At 35.0% G+C, this 16,204-nt stretch overlaps 1 protein-coding gene across 15 annotated transcripts in view; it reads left to right on the plus strand.

The window, feature by feature from the left end:
• Positions 1-16,204, plus strand: part of LOC144967404 (intermembrane lipid transfer protein VPS13A-like) — a 162,796-nt gene that overhangs the window by 30,738 nt on the left and 115,854 nt on the right. For 14 of the 15 annotated variants that reach the window (XM_078904553.1, XM_078904559.1, XM_078904556.1 and 11 more), the window contains exons 4-16: positions 1,560-1,602; positions 2,241-2,432; positions 4,032-4,096; positions 4,852-5,010; positions 6,309-6,401; positions 6,829-6,886; positions 8,238-8,359; positions 9,241-9,422; positions 11,210-11,354; positions 12,561-12,690; positions 13,088-13,185; positions 14,227-14,363; positions 15,928-16,019. In XM_078904553.1, the coding sequence (XP_078760679.1) occupies positions 1,560-1,602; positions 2,241-2,432; positions 4,032-4,096; positions 4,852-5,010; positions 6,309-6,401; positions 6,829-6,886; positions 8,238-8,359; positions 9,241-9,422; positions 11,210-11,354; positions 12,561-12,690; positions 13,088-13,185; positions 14,227-14,363; positions 15,928-16,019 (1,516 nt within the window). Of the gene's footprint in view, positions 1-1,559; positions 1,603-2,240; positions 2,433-4,031; positions 4,097-4,851; positions 5,011-6,308; positions 6,402-6,828; positions 6,887-8,237; positions 8,360-9,240; positions 9,423-11,209; positions 11,355-12,560; positions 12,691-13,087; positions 13,186-14,226; positions 14,364-14,536; positions 14,592-15,927; positions 16,020-16,204 lie in introns of those variants that run through there. The other variant, XM_078904569.1, reaches the window with a different exon arrangement.

Consider the following 16,204-nt stretch of genomic DNA (forward strand, 5'->3'; position numbering starts at 1 on the left):
CTACATCTCTATATCTCTCTTATCTGTATTTTTACACTCTCTCTATCCGTCCATGCATATCTATTTATCTAGATCTCTCTTATCTGCATTTTTCACACACTCTCTCTATCTCCCTCTTATCAGTATTTTTATTTTTTTTCACACTCTCTCTATCGGTCTATCTCTATCTCTGTCTCTATCTCTCTATTTCTCTCTATCCCTCTATCTCGATCTCTTTATATCTCTCTATCTCTATCTCTATACCCCCCCCCCTCTCTGTCACTCTCTCTCTCTATCTCTTTATCTACCTATCCATCTAGCTCTCCCTCTCTATCTGGGTTCTTTCTATCTTTCTCTCCCTTTCTCTCTATATCTTTCTCTCTTTTTCTCTCTCTCTTTTTTCTCTCTTTTTCTCTCTCTCTTTTTTCTCTCTTTCTATCTCTATATCTCTTTCTCCGTCTCTCTCTCTCTCTCTCTCTCTCTCTCTCTCTCTCTCTCTCTCTCACTCTTTCTTTCAATCTCTCTCTCTATATCTCTTTATCTCTGTCGATCTCCCTCTCTCTTTCAATATCCCCCACTCTATCTTTAACTATATATATCTCTCTCTCTATCTCCTTATCTTTTTCTCTATCTCTCCCTTTCTCTCTTTCTCTCCCCCTTTTTCTCTCGCTCTCTCTCTCTCTCTCTCTCTTTCTCTCTTTCTGTCCCTATCTCTTTGTCTCTCACTTTCTCTCTTTCAATCTCTATGTCTCTTTCCCCATCTCTCTCTCTCTATCCGTCTTACCTCTCACTCTCTCTATCTCTTTTTCAATCTCTCTCTATCTCTCACACAAATTCGTCTTTAGTGATTCATTCATCATGTTTTGTTGAGAAAGGGGAAACCCAAAACGTCCACATTATTTGTCTTTGTTAATTACTGTCAAACTTCCAGTCCATTTGACTTTTGTTATTTCTTTCTTTGAGCTTCAAGCAGCAACCATTTTTACTATACAATGTTCTGTTAGAAGATAAGTAAAGACAAGATAGTTGATACTTGTGTGGCTATGTGGTCTAGTGGTATGACACTCGCTTTTGGATTGGAAGGTCTTGGGTTCGAGCCTCGCTCTACACATTGTTGAGTTATCTTAAAAGGCTCTTTACTCACACTCTCTCACATACTCGGGTGCAAAATGAGTACCTGACCGTTAACAGCGTTGTCTGTCGGGAATAAATGTAATACCGCCTAACAGGCATCCATTCTTGTTCTACATGTTCCGTGTTGCTGTTGGTCAGGGACCCTTTGTAAGTACTTTAGACATGTTTAGTGGATATTGCGCTATATAATGCTCTATTTTTTTGGTTTCTTTTTTGATACTTGACTTGACTTACTTGACTTATTGCCAGTCGCCTCTTAATCTTCGGACTGGGATTCTTTGGCTTCTCTGATTTATTGAGTTCTTCCCACTGATGACGGTCTACTACGATGGATCTCAGGTGTTCTAAATCAAGGATTTAGCAGATACATGATAAGTAAAGATTTAGAGTTGGAAAAAAAAAGACGTTAATTTTTACTTGTCTTTTTTTTCTTCTCCCATTTCCAGGCTGAGTTGGATCTGCCTATTGAGGTCAAGGCTGGTCATATCGGTGAGTGGGGTGTGCTATTGCTTAAGACTTGCTTTGTACAGCTATGTTGCCTTGTGGTATGACACTTACCTTTGGGTTGGAAGGTCCATGATTCAAGCTCCCTTCCTCATTAACCACAGGAAAATCGTCACATTCCTGATGAGACAGCCAACATTTTTTCATTCTGATTTCTTTCGTACAGCACAACATTTCAAAATTTTTGTTTGTTTTAACACTATGTTGTAGAGATCGTTTTGCCAAAAGAGTGTAGAGAGAGAGAGAGAGAGAGAGAGAGAGAGAGAGAGAGAGAGAGAGAGAGAGAGAGAGAGAGAGAGAGAGAGAGAGAGAGAGAAAGAGAGAGAGAGAGAGAGAGAGAGAGTATGTGTGTTACTTCTATGCCATTGTATTTCCTTTTTATTATTTATTTGCTTAATTATATTTAGAAATTCAATAGCCCATGACAATACCCAATTTCAATTTCCAGAGATGGATAAGTAAAGTTTATCTTTTCTAGTCTTATCTTATTTAATACTGTTTTGAGGTGATAGAAGACATAACTCATGGATACTTAGTTTGATTTTTCTAAATATGTTGTGTTTTACTTGAATCCTGTCAGACCTTTAGTCTGATTTTTATAAATATGTTATTGTGTTTTACAGGCCATTTGAAACTTGACATCCCCTGGACTTCCCTGTTTACATCCAACATCAATGTGGAAATAGAGGATGTCTATCTCGTGGCTGGGCCTATCATAGACAGGGACTACGACCCAGACAAAGAGAAACTCCTGGAAAATGCTGCTAAACAGAAACTTCTGGAGTCCCTGGAACAACCAGCTCAAGAGAAGGATGGTGGGTTTATTTCTTTTGTATCTCTAGTCTTAAAAAATTGGAATTTATTTGAACTATACTGCTCTCTTATGATAAATGGACGTAAGCGCCATGGGGTTAGTTTTGAGCTACCCACATCAATGTTATTGTTTTTGTTTATTTACCTTAACTACCCTGTTCACACATCTCTCATTCATCTTTAGTGTTTCATTCATCACAGACATGGACAGTATTTTGTTGATTAAGGGGAAACTCGAAACATCCACATTATCCACATTATCTGTCTTCATTCAATAAATTGAAGCTAACATTTCATTACTTATCGTTATTTTTTCCTTTGATCTTCAAGCAGCAACATTTTCATCAACCTCTTTTAATAGAGATCATTTCTTATCTTGGCTTACATTATTTTAAGGCTAAATATGGTTTTTATCCTCCAAATGTCTCATTCAGTTGGACATAACTACATAATCTAAGATGGCATGTTGTGTAACATTTACAGAAAGTTTCTTTTTTTTAATTTTTTTTACTTATTGGTAATAAATAAAAATGAATATAACAGCTTCCAAATAGAACAAACAACGGAATGTTTTGGGCTCTTCAGCCAACAACAAAAAAACAGTAAAAACATAAATACATCAGTTAATTCCAGATTGATGTACATTTCAAGATTTTTCTTCTACAGAGAGGACTTACCAAATTTCTCTGTCATTGATCTGGAATTTAGTAATGTATTGATGTTTTTTTGTTGTTGTTGTTGGCTGAAGAAGGGTTTTGATCCCTAAACGTTCCTTGTTTGGTATTTTGTTCTTTTTTGAATCTGTTATATTCATTTTTGTTTATTACTTTTTACAGTCCACAGCTTCTAGCAGCTTAGTATCACTTTTACTAATCGTTACAGGAAATGAAAACATTTCTATCAATATGGCAATGTCGTCAAAACTAACAATCATAGACTACTGAAGTTATTGAAAACTGTTCATGATTGAATATATCATAAGTGTAAGTAATCCATCAGAGACATGAGGCTCATGGAGCTGGAGTTTATCCCGGATTTTATAGCTTGAGGCAGACTATAGCAATTACTTGCCATCCCATGGACAGGAGGCTAGTCTATTGCAGAGTACATTCCGCCAGATCTAACAGACCCGATTACTCAGTCACTGCATGTTGGACAAAGGGGTTAGAAAAAATCACGACTGCACCCTTGATTGATCTAGGCCCCTTTGCTGTGAAACAAGTGCTCTACCAAATGGGACCCCCATATCATTTGTACAAAGCTCATAGTATATTGGAAAAAAAAACCCCCAACCAAACCAATCTTAGTGAAACTAGCTCTCTGTCAAACACGATTTTAAATTGGCCCGAAGAACATGTATTTCTGGTGTCAACATTTACATATCATTTTACAAATGGTTGACTGTCAATGGAAAATGTTATCCATATGACAATGTTAACTCAAAACTGACAATTGTATACCACTGAAGGTGTTGAAGAAACTGTTCATAATTTAATGGAAATAATACAAACATTAGATTGGCATAAAACTTGAAATTGCTGCCTTTACTGATGTAGAGACTCACTTGACAATAACCATTTTTTAATATTTCACCTCATCAGATGCCACGAGTTCCGATCCATCCTTTATTGAAAAACTATCCATGAGCTTTGTCAATAGATTACAGGTAAGTGGAGATTTCTGGTGTGATTCATGAAGTTAGCAACTCTGCTATTTGAGATCTGTAGTTCGGGAAGAAATTAATGTGTAATTTTCCCCAAAATGAATAATAAAGCCTTGTCCCCATGTCTTGATTAAATGTGAACACAGTTCAAGGTATCGTGACACTGTATATTTATATATATATATATAAAATATATATATATATATATATATATATATATATTTATATATATATATATATATATATACTCATAACCTCATATTTACACTAGAAAAACAGTAGCTTGTCAAAAATACATTTTTTTCATATTGCTACCATTTTTACATTAGATTTTGTAATTGTAATTTTTGTAATAGTTGGCGTCTTAGAAATGGTATTAAGCCAGTGCAAATCTACTGCCAAGTTTTATATTTTAAAGTTAAAATCACCCGAAATTTGCGATTTTACTTTATGTCTCTTTAAGAAACTTTAGCTATTGTAGCAACAGTGACAAAATATTTTGATAAATGTCTTATTTCGTCTGTTTTCCCATCCAAGTCTCAGTGAGACACATTTGCATCCATACCAAGACACCATCACCAATGTAATGTAACAACAGTGACAGTCTTTTTGATAAATGTCTTATTTTGTCTGTTTTCCCATCCAGGTGTCAGTGAGACACATTCACATCCTATACGAAGACACCATCACCAATGTAATGTAACAACAGTGACAAAGTCTTTTGATAAATGTCTCATTTTGTCTGTCTTCCCATCCAGGTGTCAGTGAGACACATTCACATTCGATACGAAGACACCATTACCAATGGAGATCATGCGTTTGCCTGTGGCATTATGCTCAAACAAATCCTGGTTGTCTCCACCGACTCACACTGGGAACCCAAAGGAACAGACACAGTACCAAGTCTTATGCATAAGGTAACTCTGATTTTCTTCTTTATTTTGGTTTGTATTCTTTTCTGGAAAATGTTGAAAACTTTAGTTATATTGGTTCAAGAATGGATGCAGATGGCAAGTCCAGTCTAGACATACAACTTAGATTGGCACTTGCATCATTGACACTAACTGTCATGTCCCGATCTGGAAGTGCCAGGGAGAGCTCCTAAAGGGAAGAGTCTTAGAAATGTACATTTTCCCCATAGCAAGATACGGCTGTGAATCACTGATGATAACAAAGGCAGATGAGAAGAGAATAAATGTATGTGAGATGAAGTGCTACAGAAGGGTATTAAGAATCCCATGGACAGCCAAGACATTAAACATCTGCATCTTGGAAAGATTAAGCCCTAAAGATTATCAGCTCATTTACACCATCAAGAAATTGAAGCTGTCATATTTTGACCACATCAAAAGATAGGTTACAATAGAAAAGCTTTACATAAAGGTTGCCAGTGTGGCCAAGTAGAGCAGGGGAGGCCAAGGAGGAAATGGTCTCAAGCAGTGACTTTTTATGTAGACAATGGTCTCAAGACATGGCACAGATAAAAATACAAAAAGGAGTTCCGTCAGGCTGTTTGGGAGGCTACGTCCATCAAGGATCCACCCTGAAGAAGAAGAAGAAGATTCTTTTCTTATTTTTTTTTGTTATCTTGGAAAGTTATTTTTCTCTTTTAAATGATTTTTAAGAAATGGAAATAAATAGATATGATTTCCTTTATTTATCCTCAGCAGAATTTTTCTTACGGGGTTATATTGAGAGGGAGTCCCAATAGCTCAGTTGTTAAGGAACTTGCTTCCCAATCAAAGGGACCCAGATTGATTCCGGGGAAGTCAAGATATTTCTGCCCCAGTCCACCTTTATCCTGGTTTCTATTGTGTGAAACTCACAGATACCTACTCACATGTCATTTGTGAAGCTACTGACCCATTAGATTACATTGCTTTATTTTCTTGTATATATTAAAGTTGTTTTATGATCTTGTTTGAGTCTGGTTTGAGTCCTGCTTTAGGTGGCCCTTGTTTGAGTCCTTACTCACACTCTCTCACTAAACTCAGAGGTAAAATAGCGTTGTCAAAGTAAAAAAAAACAAACAACAAAAAGACTGTGATAGAGCCTAACAAGCACTATGTCTCATCCTATATGTTAAGTGTTTCTGCTGTCTTGGGACCCCCTGAAAAAGACTGAGCATGTCTAGAGGACATTGCGCTATATAAAAAAATACCCTCAAGTGTTGATGACTGATGTGATATTTGAATATTTCATGTTTTTTTTACAGATATTTCAGTTGGAAGAAATGTCTGTATACTGGAATCCTTATGTGCCAGAGCAGAATCTGGTCAAATCTCGTCTGGGCACAGATGGTTGGAAAGTAGGTCACTTCCTATTGCTTCAGTTTTAATGTTATTATATAATTTTAATAGAACCAACTATATATAGACGGTATTAAGGTTAAAAAGATTTCCCATTATTGTTCAAAACTGCTGTGTTTTATTTTCTCTCACTATTAGACAAAGCCAGATTTACTGAGTTGGGTCTTTTTGATCTCCTGTAGTGGGTAGGAGGTCACTTGCTGTGTCTTCTACCCCCCTGTAACTGTTTTCCAACATGATTTCTGTCTTTGGCTGAAGAAGGGTTTTGAGCCTCGAATGTCCTTTGTTTTGGTATTTTGTTCCCTTTCAAAGCTGTTACGTTTATTTTTGTTCATGACTTTGTATCAAAGATGCCTTGATTGATCAGCTCAATGCTTTGATAAATGATCTGATAACTAACTCTTTTATCTATTGCTTTGTTTTCAGAATGTCCTGAGGAAGTCGATTGATTCACATTCAATATTTGAAGAAGACTTGGATTTTAGTGAGTGTTACCGCATCGATTATTGTCTAGATCCTGTAAAGCACTTTACAAGGAGTCAATAGCCAACAGCAGCACTTAACATGTAGCACAAGGCATGATGCCCTATAGGCAATGTTACAATTTTTTTTTTCAGACAGAGACAATACTGTTAACGTCCAGGTACTCATATTACACCAGAGTATGGTGAGAGAATGTGAGTAAAGAGCCTTTCCCAAGGACTCAACCATTTGCTTTTCAGTGCAATGAGAGAGAGAGAGAGAGATAGAGAGAGAGAGAGAGAGAGAGAGAGAGTGTGTGTGTGTGTGTGTGTGTGTGTGTGTGTGTGCTTGCTTTGTAAAGCACTTCTGAGGACTTTACCAGTGGATAATAAAGATCTATATAGATAAATAAAATTCTTATATTTAATTGGTTGACTCCTGATGAAGGATGGACTGATAGATGGAAAGCTTAAGAAATCTGTCAGACCCATGAAGGCCGACTTTATCCCAGTTTCTATATCATTCGATAAACAATAGTAATTGCTGACTACCCTTTAGGATAAGATGCTAGTCTATCACAAAGTACCTCCTGCCATATCGAATAGACCCGGCTACCCTGTCACTGCTTGGTGGACAAGAAGGGGCTGGGGGGGAAGGATATCAGAAAATCTCGGATTTCACCTGGAGTCTACCCTATTCCCTTTGTGTTTGTGAAGTGAGTGCAATCAGATCCCATTGGGAAGGCTTACAATAATTTTTAAAAAATAAAATTGAGCTTTATATAGCGCAATATCCACTAAATGTACTCAAAGCACTTTACAAGGGGTCTCTGGTCAACAGCAACATTTAACATGTAGGACGGGACATGACACCTGTTAGGCGATATTACAATTTTTCGGACAAAGACAACGCTGTTAATGGCCAGGTACTCATTTTACACCTGAGTATGGTGAGAGAATGTGAGTAAAGAGCCTTTTCCAAGGACTCAAATATGCACCCGCGAGGCTCAAACCCAGGACCTTCCGATCCGAAAGCGAGTGTCATACCACTAGACCACATAGCCGCACAAATTTGAGCTTTGATATATATTAGGTATCCACTTAATGTGCTCAAAGTGCTTTACAAGGGGTCTTAAGTCAACAGCAATGCTTAACATGCAGGACAAGACACAACACTTGTAAGGTGAAAAGTAATACTGTTATCAGCCAGGTACTCATTTTGCACCTGAGTACAGTTAGAGAATGTGAGTAAAGAGGGACTCAACTTTGCACCACCCAGAGTGGGACTCGAGCTAAAGACCTACCAGTCTGAAGACAAGTGTCATAACACTAGATCACAAAGCAGCACAAGTAACATTACCTTTCTGGTTTCAGTTGTAGAGAGAGTGGCAGCGAAAGCCCGACTTATCCTGAACACCTCCAGTGGATTTAATCTACCCAAAATATTCATGGATTTCACCCTGGAGGAAATGGAGATTCTCCTATCAAGGCAGCAAGTATGTTGTAGCTCTTACTTTTAGTTGAGGAATGTCACCTTGGTGTATGTAAAAAAAAAAAAAACCCAAACAAAATTGAACTAAACATGCTCAAAGCACACTACAAAGGGTCCCTAGCCAATAGCAACACGTGACATATAGGATGAGACATGACGCCTGTTTGGATAACAATTTTTTTTCCAACAGGGACAGTGGTGTTAATGGCTAGGTAGTCATTTTACACCAGAGTACGGTGAGAGAATGTGAGTAAAGAGCCTTTTTCAAGGTCTCAACAATGTGCCACCCAAAGTGGGACTCTAACCCAGGACCATCCTATCTGAAGACGAGTGTCATACCACAAGACCCCAATAGATGATATGTGTTTAAGTAAAATACTTGCCAATTGTTTCTTACCAGGTCATTCGTACTGATAAACAAAACTATAAGTAATCTTAAGCATTTCTAGTTTAATTTAAAGACATCTAAATTCTTTTTTACATCATAGTATTTGCTTGTACAATAGTAAATGATGTTTCATAACAAATGGCATTTATTATAGCAATTCTATTTCCAGACTATCTGTCTGTAAATTTTGAGGAATGTATCTTGAAATTTTTAATTTTAAAGATCTCCCAAATTGATTTTAAATGATCATGTTGGCTAAATTTTATTTGTGGAACATTATGTTTACTTTAGTGACCTGTAGCATACATGTTTGTAAACAAAATTCCTTTTTATGGGATAATCAAGTGTTATTTTATCATATCTTATCTTTTTTAGTGATATTAATAACCCAACTGGTGGTCTCAAAACAATGACAAAGAGGAAAGTGATAATGACAAAGAGGCGAGTGATATTGATTGTTGTCAACTTTGTTCATTCTGTATTTGTTCTTGTTTCAGTTCCTCAATGTAATCAACCTGCAAGAGTCTTTCCAATTGATGAGTGTCAACAAGCGCTACAGGAAATATCATCCCGTTGTCAGCCTCAAGGTCAGCCCAAAGGCTTGGTGGAAGTATGCCTACACTGCTGTTGTGGAGGAGAAGATACGGCCATATTCGTGGGCAAGAATCAAGCAGCATCGGTAATCCAATGGCTAGAATATACCCTATTAGCCCTATTTTATTTCCAACTGGAGCCTTTCATTAGAGTTGGAAATAAAAGAAAGATTAAAACACATGAGGAAGGGGGTACTCATCGGGGATATCTGGTGTACCAGATGGCTTCAAGTGACACACACACATACACATACCAGGCCTGTAAATCTTCCGTCTATTGTCGGATTTCCGACAGTCCAATTTTGCTCTATAAGTGCTAAAAAAAAAAAAGAAAAAAAAAAAAGATAGTAGTAAAAATAAAATTTGTAACGCCAAAGAACAGAACCAATAGAAAATAAAATAAAAGACTTTTATTTCGTTCCTCGAAAAAATTAGATTTTATTCCGTTTCAAATGCTGACTTAAAAAAACAAAACAAAAAAACTTTTTATTTGTCGCATCAAAGACAAAACATGCTGTCTATCAGTTAGCTTTAATATTATCATGCCACCTACACGCTAGACACGCTAGATCCGCTAGATCCGCTAGACGTTTATGTATTCACTGCTTGGCTACTGTGCTACAGCCAGCGAAAGAGAGGCCGCAAAGTTCGCGCGAGTAGTCTTCACACACACACACACACACACACCTAGTCAGTAAATAACGCACACACAGAAGTGTGTCGAACCGGATCGGAAGGTTTCTCTCTATTTTGCTACCAACACACAAGCATATCTCCGGTTCTTATTTCTCAGTCTCTATATTTCTTTGGTTCCGTCCCAATGTGAGACGGAAAAAAAAAATAATGTGAAATAATTATTTTTCTTTGAAATATATATTCTTCTTCGAAAGCTCTCACATCACCGCACCATCTCCTCTTCTTCTTTTCTTCTTCTTCTTCTTCTTCTTCTTCTTCTTCTTCTCTTCTTCTTCTTCTTTCTTTCTTCTTCTTCTTCTCTTCTTCTTCTTCTTCTTCTTCTTCTTATTCTTCTTCTTCTTCGTCGTCGTCATCGTCTTCTTCTTCTTCTTCTTGTTCTTGTTCTTCTTCTTGTTCTTCTTCTTCTTCTTGTTCTTCTTCTTCTTCTTCTTCTTCTTCTTGTTCTTCTTCTTCTTCTTGTTCTTCTTCTTCTTGTTCTTCTTCTTCTTCTTCTTCTTCTTCTTCTTCTTCTTCTTCTTCTTCTTCTTCTTCTTCTTCTTCTTCTTCTTCTTCTTCTTCTATAAGAATTAATCCAAATAAACGAAAGAATCAGCGTTTTTACAACTAACTCAGACCTGGGACCTCAAATAATTGGGATTTTTTTTTTGATACCATAAAATAAGGACCTCGTTGTAAATAAGTAGGAGAAAGTGACATGATTTGATTAGTCAATTGACGTGTCATATTTGTGTTGTGTCCATATTTTTGTCCTGTTGTGTCTATTTTCGCGTGTTCAAAAAGTTACGACAATTTTTTCACTAACCATTTACAGGCCTGACACACACACACACACACACACACACACACACACACACACACACACAAACACACACACACATATATATATACATATTAATATTGTGTTGATGGCTCAAACACGTCTTGAGTGTCAACAGACAATGCCAGAGTTGTTTCACCAAGTGTGTGCCATTAACAGCATTATCTCTGTCCAAAAATAATATAATATCGCCTAACAGGCGTCATGTCCCGTCCTAAATGTTAAATGTTGCTTTTGGTCAGGGACCCCTTGTATAGCGCTTTGAGCTCGTTTAGTGGATATTGCGCTGTATAAATTCTCAATATATATTTATTTATTTATTTTTTAAAATGTTCATATCTTATATCAATATTTTTCCAGGCAACAATTTAAGACGTACAAGCGTACCTACAAGAACAAACTGGAACATCCTGGTGATGAAGCGTACCAGACATTATGCAAAGAAATAGAAAATGATTTGGACGTGACAAATATTCTCATTGCAAGGGAACAGGCCAAGCTAGAGGTATGGGATAGGACATAAACAGTAATATCCAGAAAAAGTGTAGAGTGGGCACTTGTATCCATACTGATGAAAAATATAGGTATAATGACATAATGATAATAATAATAATAATAATAATAATAATAATAATAATAATAATAATAATAATAATGATAATGATAATAATAATACTAATAATACTACTACTAAAAAAATACATAATACTACAAAAGTAATAATACTATAATAATAATAATAATAATAATAATAATAATATAATAATAATAATAATTAATAATAATAATAATAATAATAATAATAATAATAATAATATAATAATATGATAGATAATGAATAATAATAATAATAATAATAATAATAATATAATAATAATAATAATAATATATAATAATAATAAATAATAATAATAATAATATAATAATAATACTAATATACTACTACTTACTACTACTACACTACTACTACTACTACTACTACTACTACTACTACTACTACTACTACTACTACTACTACTACTACTAACTACTACTACTACTACTACTACTACTACTACTACTACTACTACTACTACTACTACTACTACTACTACTACTATACTACTACTACTACTACTACTACTACTACATACTACTACTACTTATAATAATAATAATAATAATAATAATAATAATAATAATAATAATAATAATAATAATAATAATAATAATAATAATAATAATAATAATAATAATAATTTATCTATGTATCTCTTTACCATCCACTGTATTGATTATTTCAAATTTTTAACTACAATTTCTTAAAGTAGTCCGCAGAACCAGGGTTCTCTGTTTGTTTTTTTTTTGTTGTTTTTTTAGTTTCAAGTAGTATTCTATTCCAAACTTACCTACATGATGGACAAACATTTTGTTTGGATTGTGTCTTGCACTTTGAAATACAAATTTTAAATTTATCACATCTTGTAAAATTAACATAAGAAAATACAAAATAGTCTGTTGGATGAACATTACATAAAGGGCGAAATTTAAATTTCTGTGAAATGACCTCATGTTGTCTTTAAAATAATAATAATAGGTCATTCAGAAATATGATCTCAAATTGTCTTTGTTTTCGTTCAAAATGTAGTCAAAAAATCACGTTTTTTTTCATCTATCAGTGTTGGAATCATTAATAGCCTTGTTCTTGTCACTTTTCTCTTAATTTTCTCAGTTTGCAAAAGAAGCCCCAAGTAGAGCGAGAAGAAAGAAGGATGAGAAAGGCTGGTTGAGTTCGTGGTTTTGGGGTGATTCATCCGATGAAGATGATGATGAAATATTGGTCATTGACTCACACCAAAAGGGTACATCTTTAGTTTTGTAACTACTCTTGAATTGGCTTCAAACTTTTGTATGTGAGATAAATAACAGTGGTTGTTGGAGATGAGGAATTATTACAAACAACTCTATCTTTGAACAATTGAGAACAAACTTTAATTTAAACTAAAACATTTTGCTTCCTCAAGCCTTCATATCATAATTCAAATTCCACACATACAAGAACACCAAGAAGAATGAATGACTTGAGTGGTAGGGATTTGTAGTGTATGGTTAATTTATTATAATACTACAGTGTCTTTTGCAACTTATAAACTTGGATGTGATATAAAAGACTACTTCCCCCCCCCCCCCCTCCCCCTTTTTTTTTCTCTAAATTTGTTTTTTTTGTGTGGATATAATGAACTTTTCCACTATTTTCAGATGACTGGTTGTCTAAATTGACACCTGAGGAAAAGCAGCAACTGTATGATGGAATTGGCTATAATGAAAAGGCAAACGCCGTGGATTACCCTCCAAAGGTTGGTCTTTGTGATGGTCTAGGAGTTATTGTTATTTGGTATTATTATTATTTTATTATATTTTATTATTATTATTATTATTATTATTATTATATATTATTATTATTATTATTATTGTATTATTATTTATTATTATTATTATTATTATTATTATTATTATTATTATTATTATTATTATTATTTTTATTATTATTTTATTTGGTATTTATTATATCGGTGTTAAGTGCTTATAACTGGTTTATTTGGGGTAGGGTGCTATAGAAGTTATATATACTATTAAAGTATTACTAATTTTCCTTTTTGATTCTATACCACTGTCTCATTGTAATAATATTATAAGCAAACACTCACAAAATACGGAATTGTGAAAGGAAACAATGTCTCTCACATTTACCCGTTCTATTTCATATTCCAGTTTCCTAACTGGGTGGGGTTCTTGACCTCCCATAGTGGACAGGAAGGTCACTTACCGTGTCTTCTATACCCCTTTTTCTGTTTTCCAACATGCTTTATGTCTTTGTCTTAGAATGAGATTACTTGTTTTTTTTTTTTGCTTTCCCTGGACTGTGGGAGGGAAACAGTCAAATGTATTGTTATAGTTTTGGGAGATATTTTTTCCCCTGTAAATCATCTCTCTGTTATTTATTCTTATTTGTTGTTGTGAATGTATAATGTAAGCATTTCAGCGTGTTCCACCTAGTTGGATCCTGTGCTTATGTCTGGATGAGACTTTAGGTGATCTCAAACTAAGTACATTGATGGAATACTCTTGGAATCTACATGTGTTCCCAATTTTACCATTCCCCTTTGTCTTTCTTTTCTTGTGTGGTTTTACTTGTAATCTAGATTTTTGTTGTTGGTAAAACCATTTTCATCCTTTATACTGGTGCTGAAATGACCTAATGTGTCACAAGCATTGTAAAACCATTAAAAGCAAAACAATAACTTTTTCATTATATCGAAACAAACTTTCCATTATGTTTTTTTATTTTTCTTATATATATATATCATCTTGCTACTTTATATTTTTTTGCCAACCAGTACATCGCTCAAAAAGTACAAGTGATCCTGAAAAGCTGTTCGGTCTCCCTTGTAAACTACAGCAAAAAAATTCTCCAAGTCTCCGTGAACCACCTACTGGGAACTGTCGAAACCAGGCCTGGTGCTAAAGCAATCAGGTAAAATGTGAACCACCAGCTCAAAGCGGTATTATATTGGGATGAACTAGCTGCTGGGAATTGAATTTTTTAGCCGCAAATATGAAACTTGGGAGTTAATTTCTATTCATTATTTTGGAGAATAGATACAATTTCTTACATTGCAAAAGTCAAGCAAAAAATCCTCTAAGTCTCCGTGAATCACCTGCTGGGAAGTGTTGAAACCAGGCCTGGTGCTAAAGCAATCAGGTAAAAGGTGACCCACCATCTCAATGCGGTATTATATTGGGATGAACTAGCTGGTTGGAATCGAATATATAGCCGCAAATATGAAACTTGGGAGTTAATTTATATCCATAATTGTGGAAAAAAGTTACAATTTCTTACATTGCAAAAGTCCCCGAGTTTTTATGTCTTATAATACTTTTAATTCTAAATTCACTTTTCAGTCTGATTAATGCCAGCATAATACTCTCTGGAGACGATGAGTCACATAGTGGAATAATTTAAAAAAAAAAAAAGATTAAAAATTAGGGGCCAGCGTCCTTGGTTCCAATTGGAAAGGTGCCGAGTTTGAATACCTGCTACGCTAGTTGGCCTTGAGCAAGTCACTTCGCCCTAGCTCAGTTTGCGGCTGACACCTGGGTTATTCCAGTCTTTCCTTTGAATAGACACTAAAAGACAAATTTCCTCTATGAGATGAATAAAGGGAATTTCATTTTATTTTATTTACTGATATGTGCTTTTTTTCCTTTTGTACCCTTTTCTGGAACTGCCAATACAGTCAAGAGTCAGTGATAATGCAGAATTATCTAAAAATGACTTAAAACATTTCGCTTGTATTCTATATCCTTTTAAGATGATTTTGTTTCATATTTTTCCTTTCATCATTTTATATTCTTATTTCCTCCTCATTCACTTACCTTTTCCTTTTGAAGTTTTTTATTTCAATACTACTACTGCAGTATTTTGTTTTGTTTTTAATATTATGTGTTTTAAGCTTTTTAGTAGGATCCTGTACTTGTGTCTTGATGAGCCTTTTAGGTGGTCACAAAGTGTGGCTTTGTGGTCTTGTGGTATGACACTCGCTTTTGGATTGGACAGTCCTGGGTCCGAGCCTACTCAGCGCATAGTTGAGTCCTTGGAAAAGGCTCTTTACTCACATTCTCTCACCGTACTCAGGTGTAAAATGAGTACCTGGCCGTTAACAGTGCTTTCTCTGTCCAAAGAAATTGTAATATTGCCTAACAGGCGTCATGTCCCGTCCTAAATGTTAAATGCTGCTGTTGGCCAGTGACCCATTGTAAAGCGCTTTGAGCACGTTTAGTGGATATTGTGCTCTATAAAAGGTCAAGTTTTTTGTGTTTTTTTTTACACTGACGGTGTGCTCTTGGAATTTACATTTGTTCCCTATTTGAACCAATTCCTTTTGTCTTACGTATTCTTGTGTGCTTTTAATAAATCTAGACTTTGTTGGACTATCCCATTTTCTGTCTTTTTACTGGTACTGAAATGACCTAACTGCTGAAAACTCTTAAAAACAAAACAAACAAACATTTTGTCTAAATACAATTACTTATTCCAGATTATCATGCAATACAGAAAGTTTCTCCATTGAAGGAGCTTCCATAGAACATGAACTCATTCCCATCCTGACGTCAGATATTGGAGTCTATGGTAAAAGCAGTTATAATTATATTTGTGATTTGTCATGTAATACCTATGAGATTAAAGAAATTAAGGAGCAGGCACCAATATAAGATAAAGATTTCAACAAGTGTGAATGAAAGGTGCCAGACAAAGCAAGAAAGAAAAATACAAGAAAAAAAACCATCCCAAAAAATCAGTCTACCTCGACTGGG

Source organism: Berghia stephanieae, chromosome 3 (assembly GCF_034508935.2).
Source record: "Berghia stephanieae isolate SIO BIC M18660-M18661 chromosome 3, UCSD_Bste_1.3, whole genome shotgun sequence".
In the NCBI taxonomy this organism is placed as follows: Eukaryota; Metazoa; Mollusca; class Gastropoda; order Nudibranchia; family Aeolidiidae; genus Berghia; species Berghia stephanieae.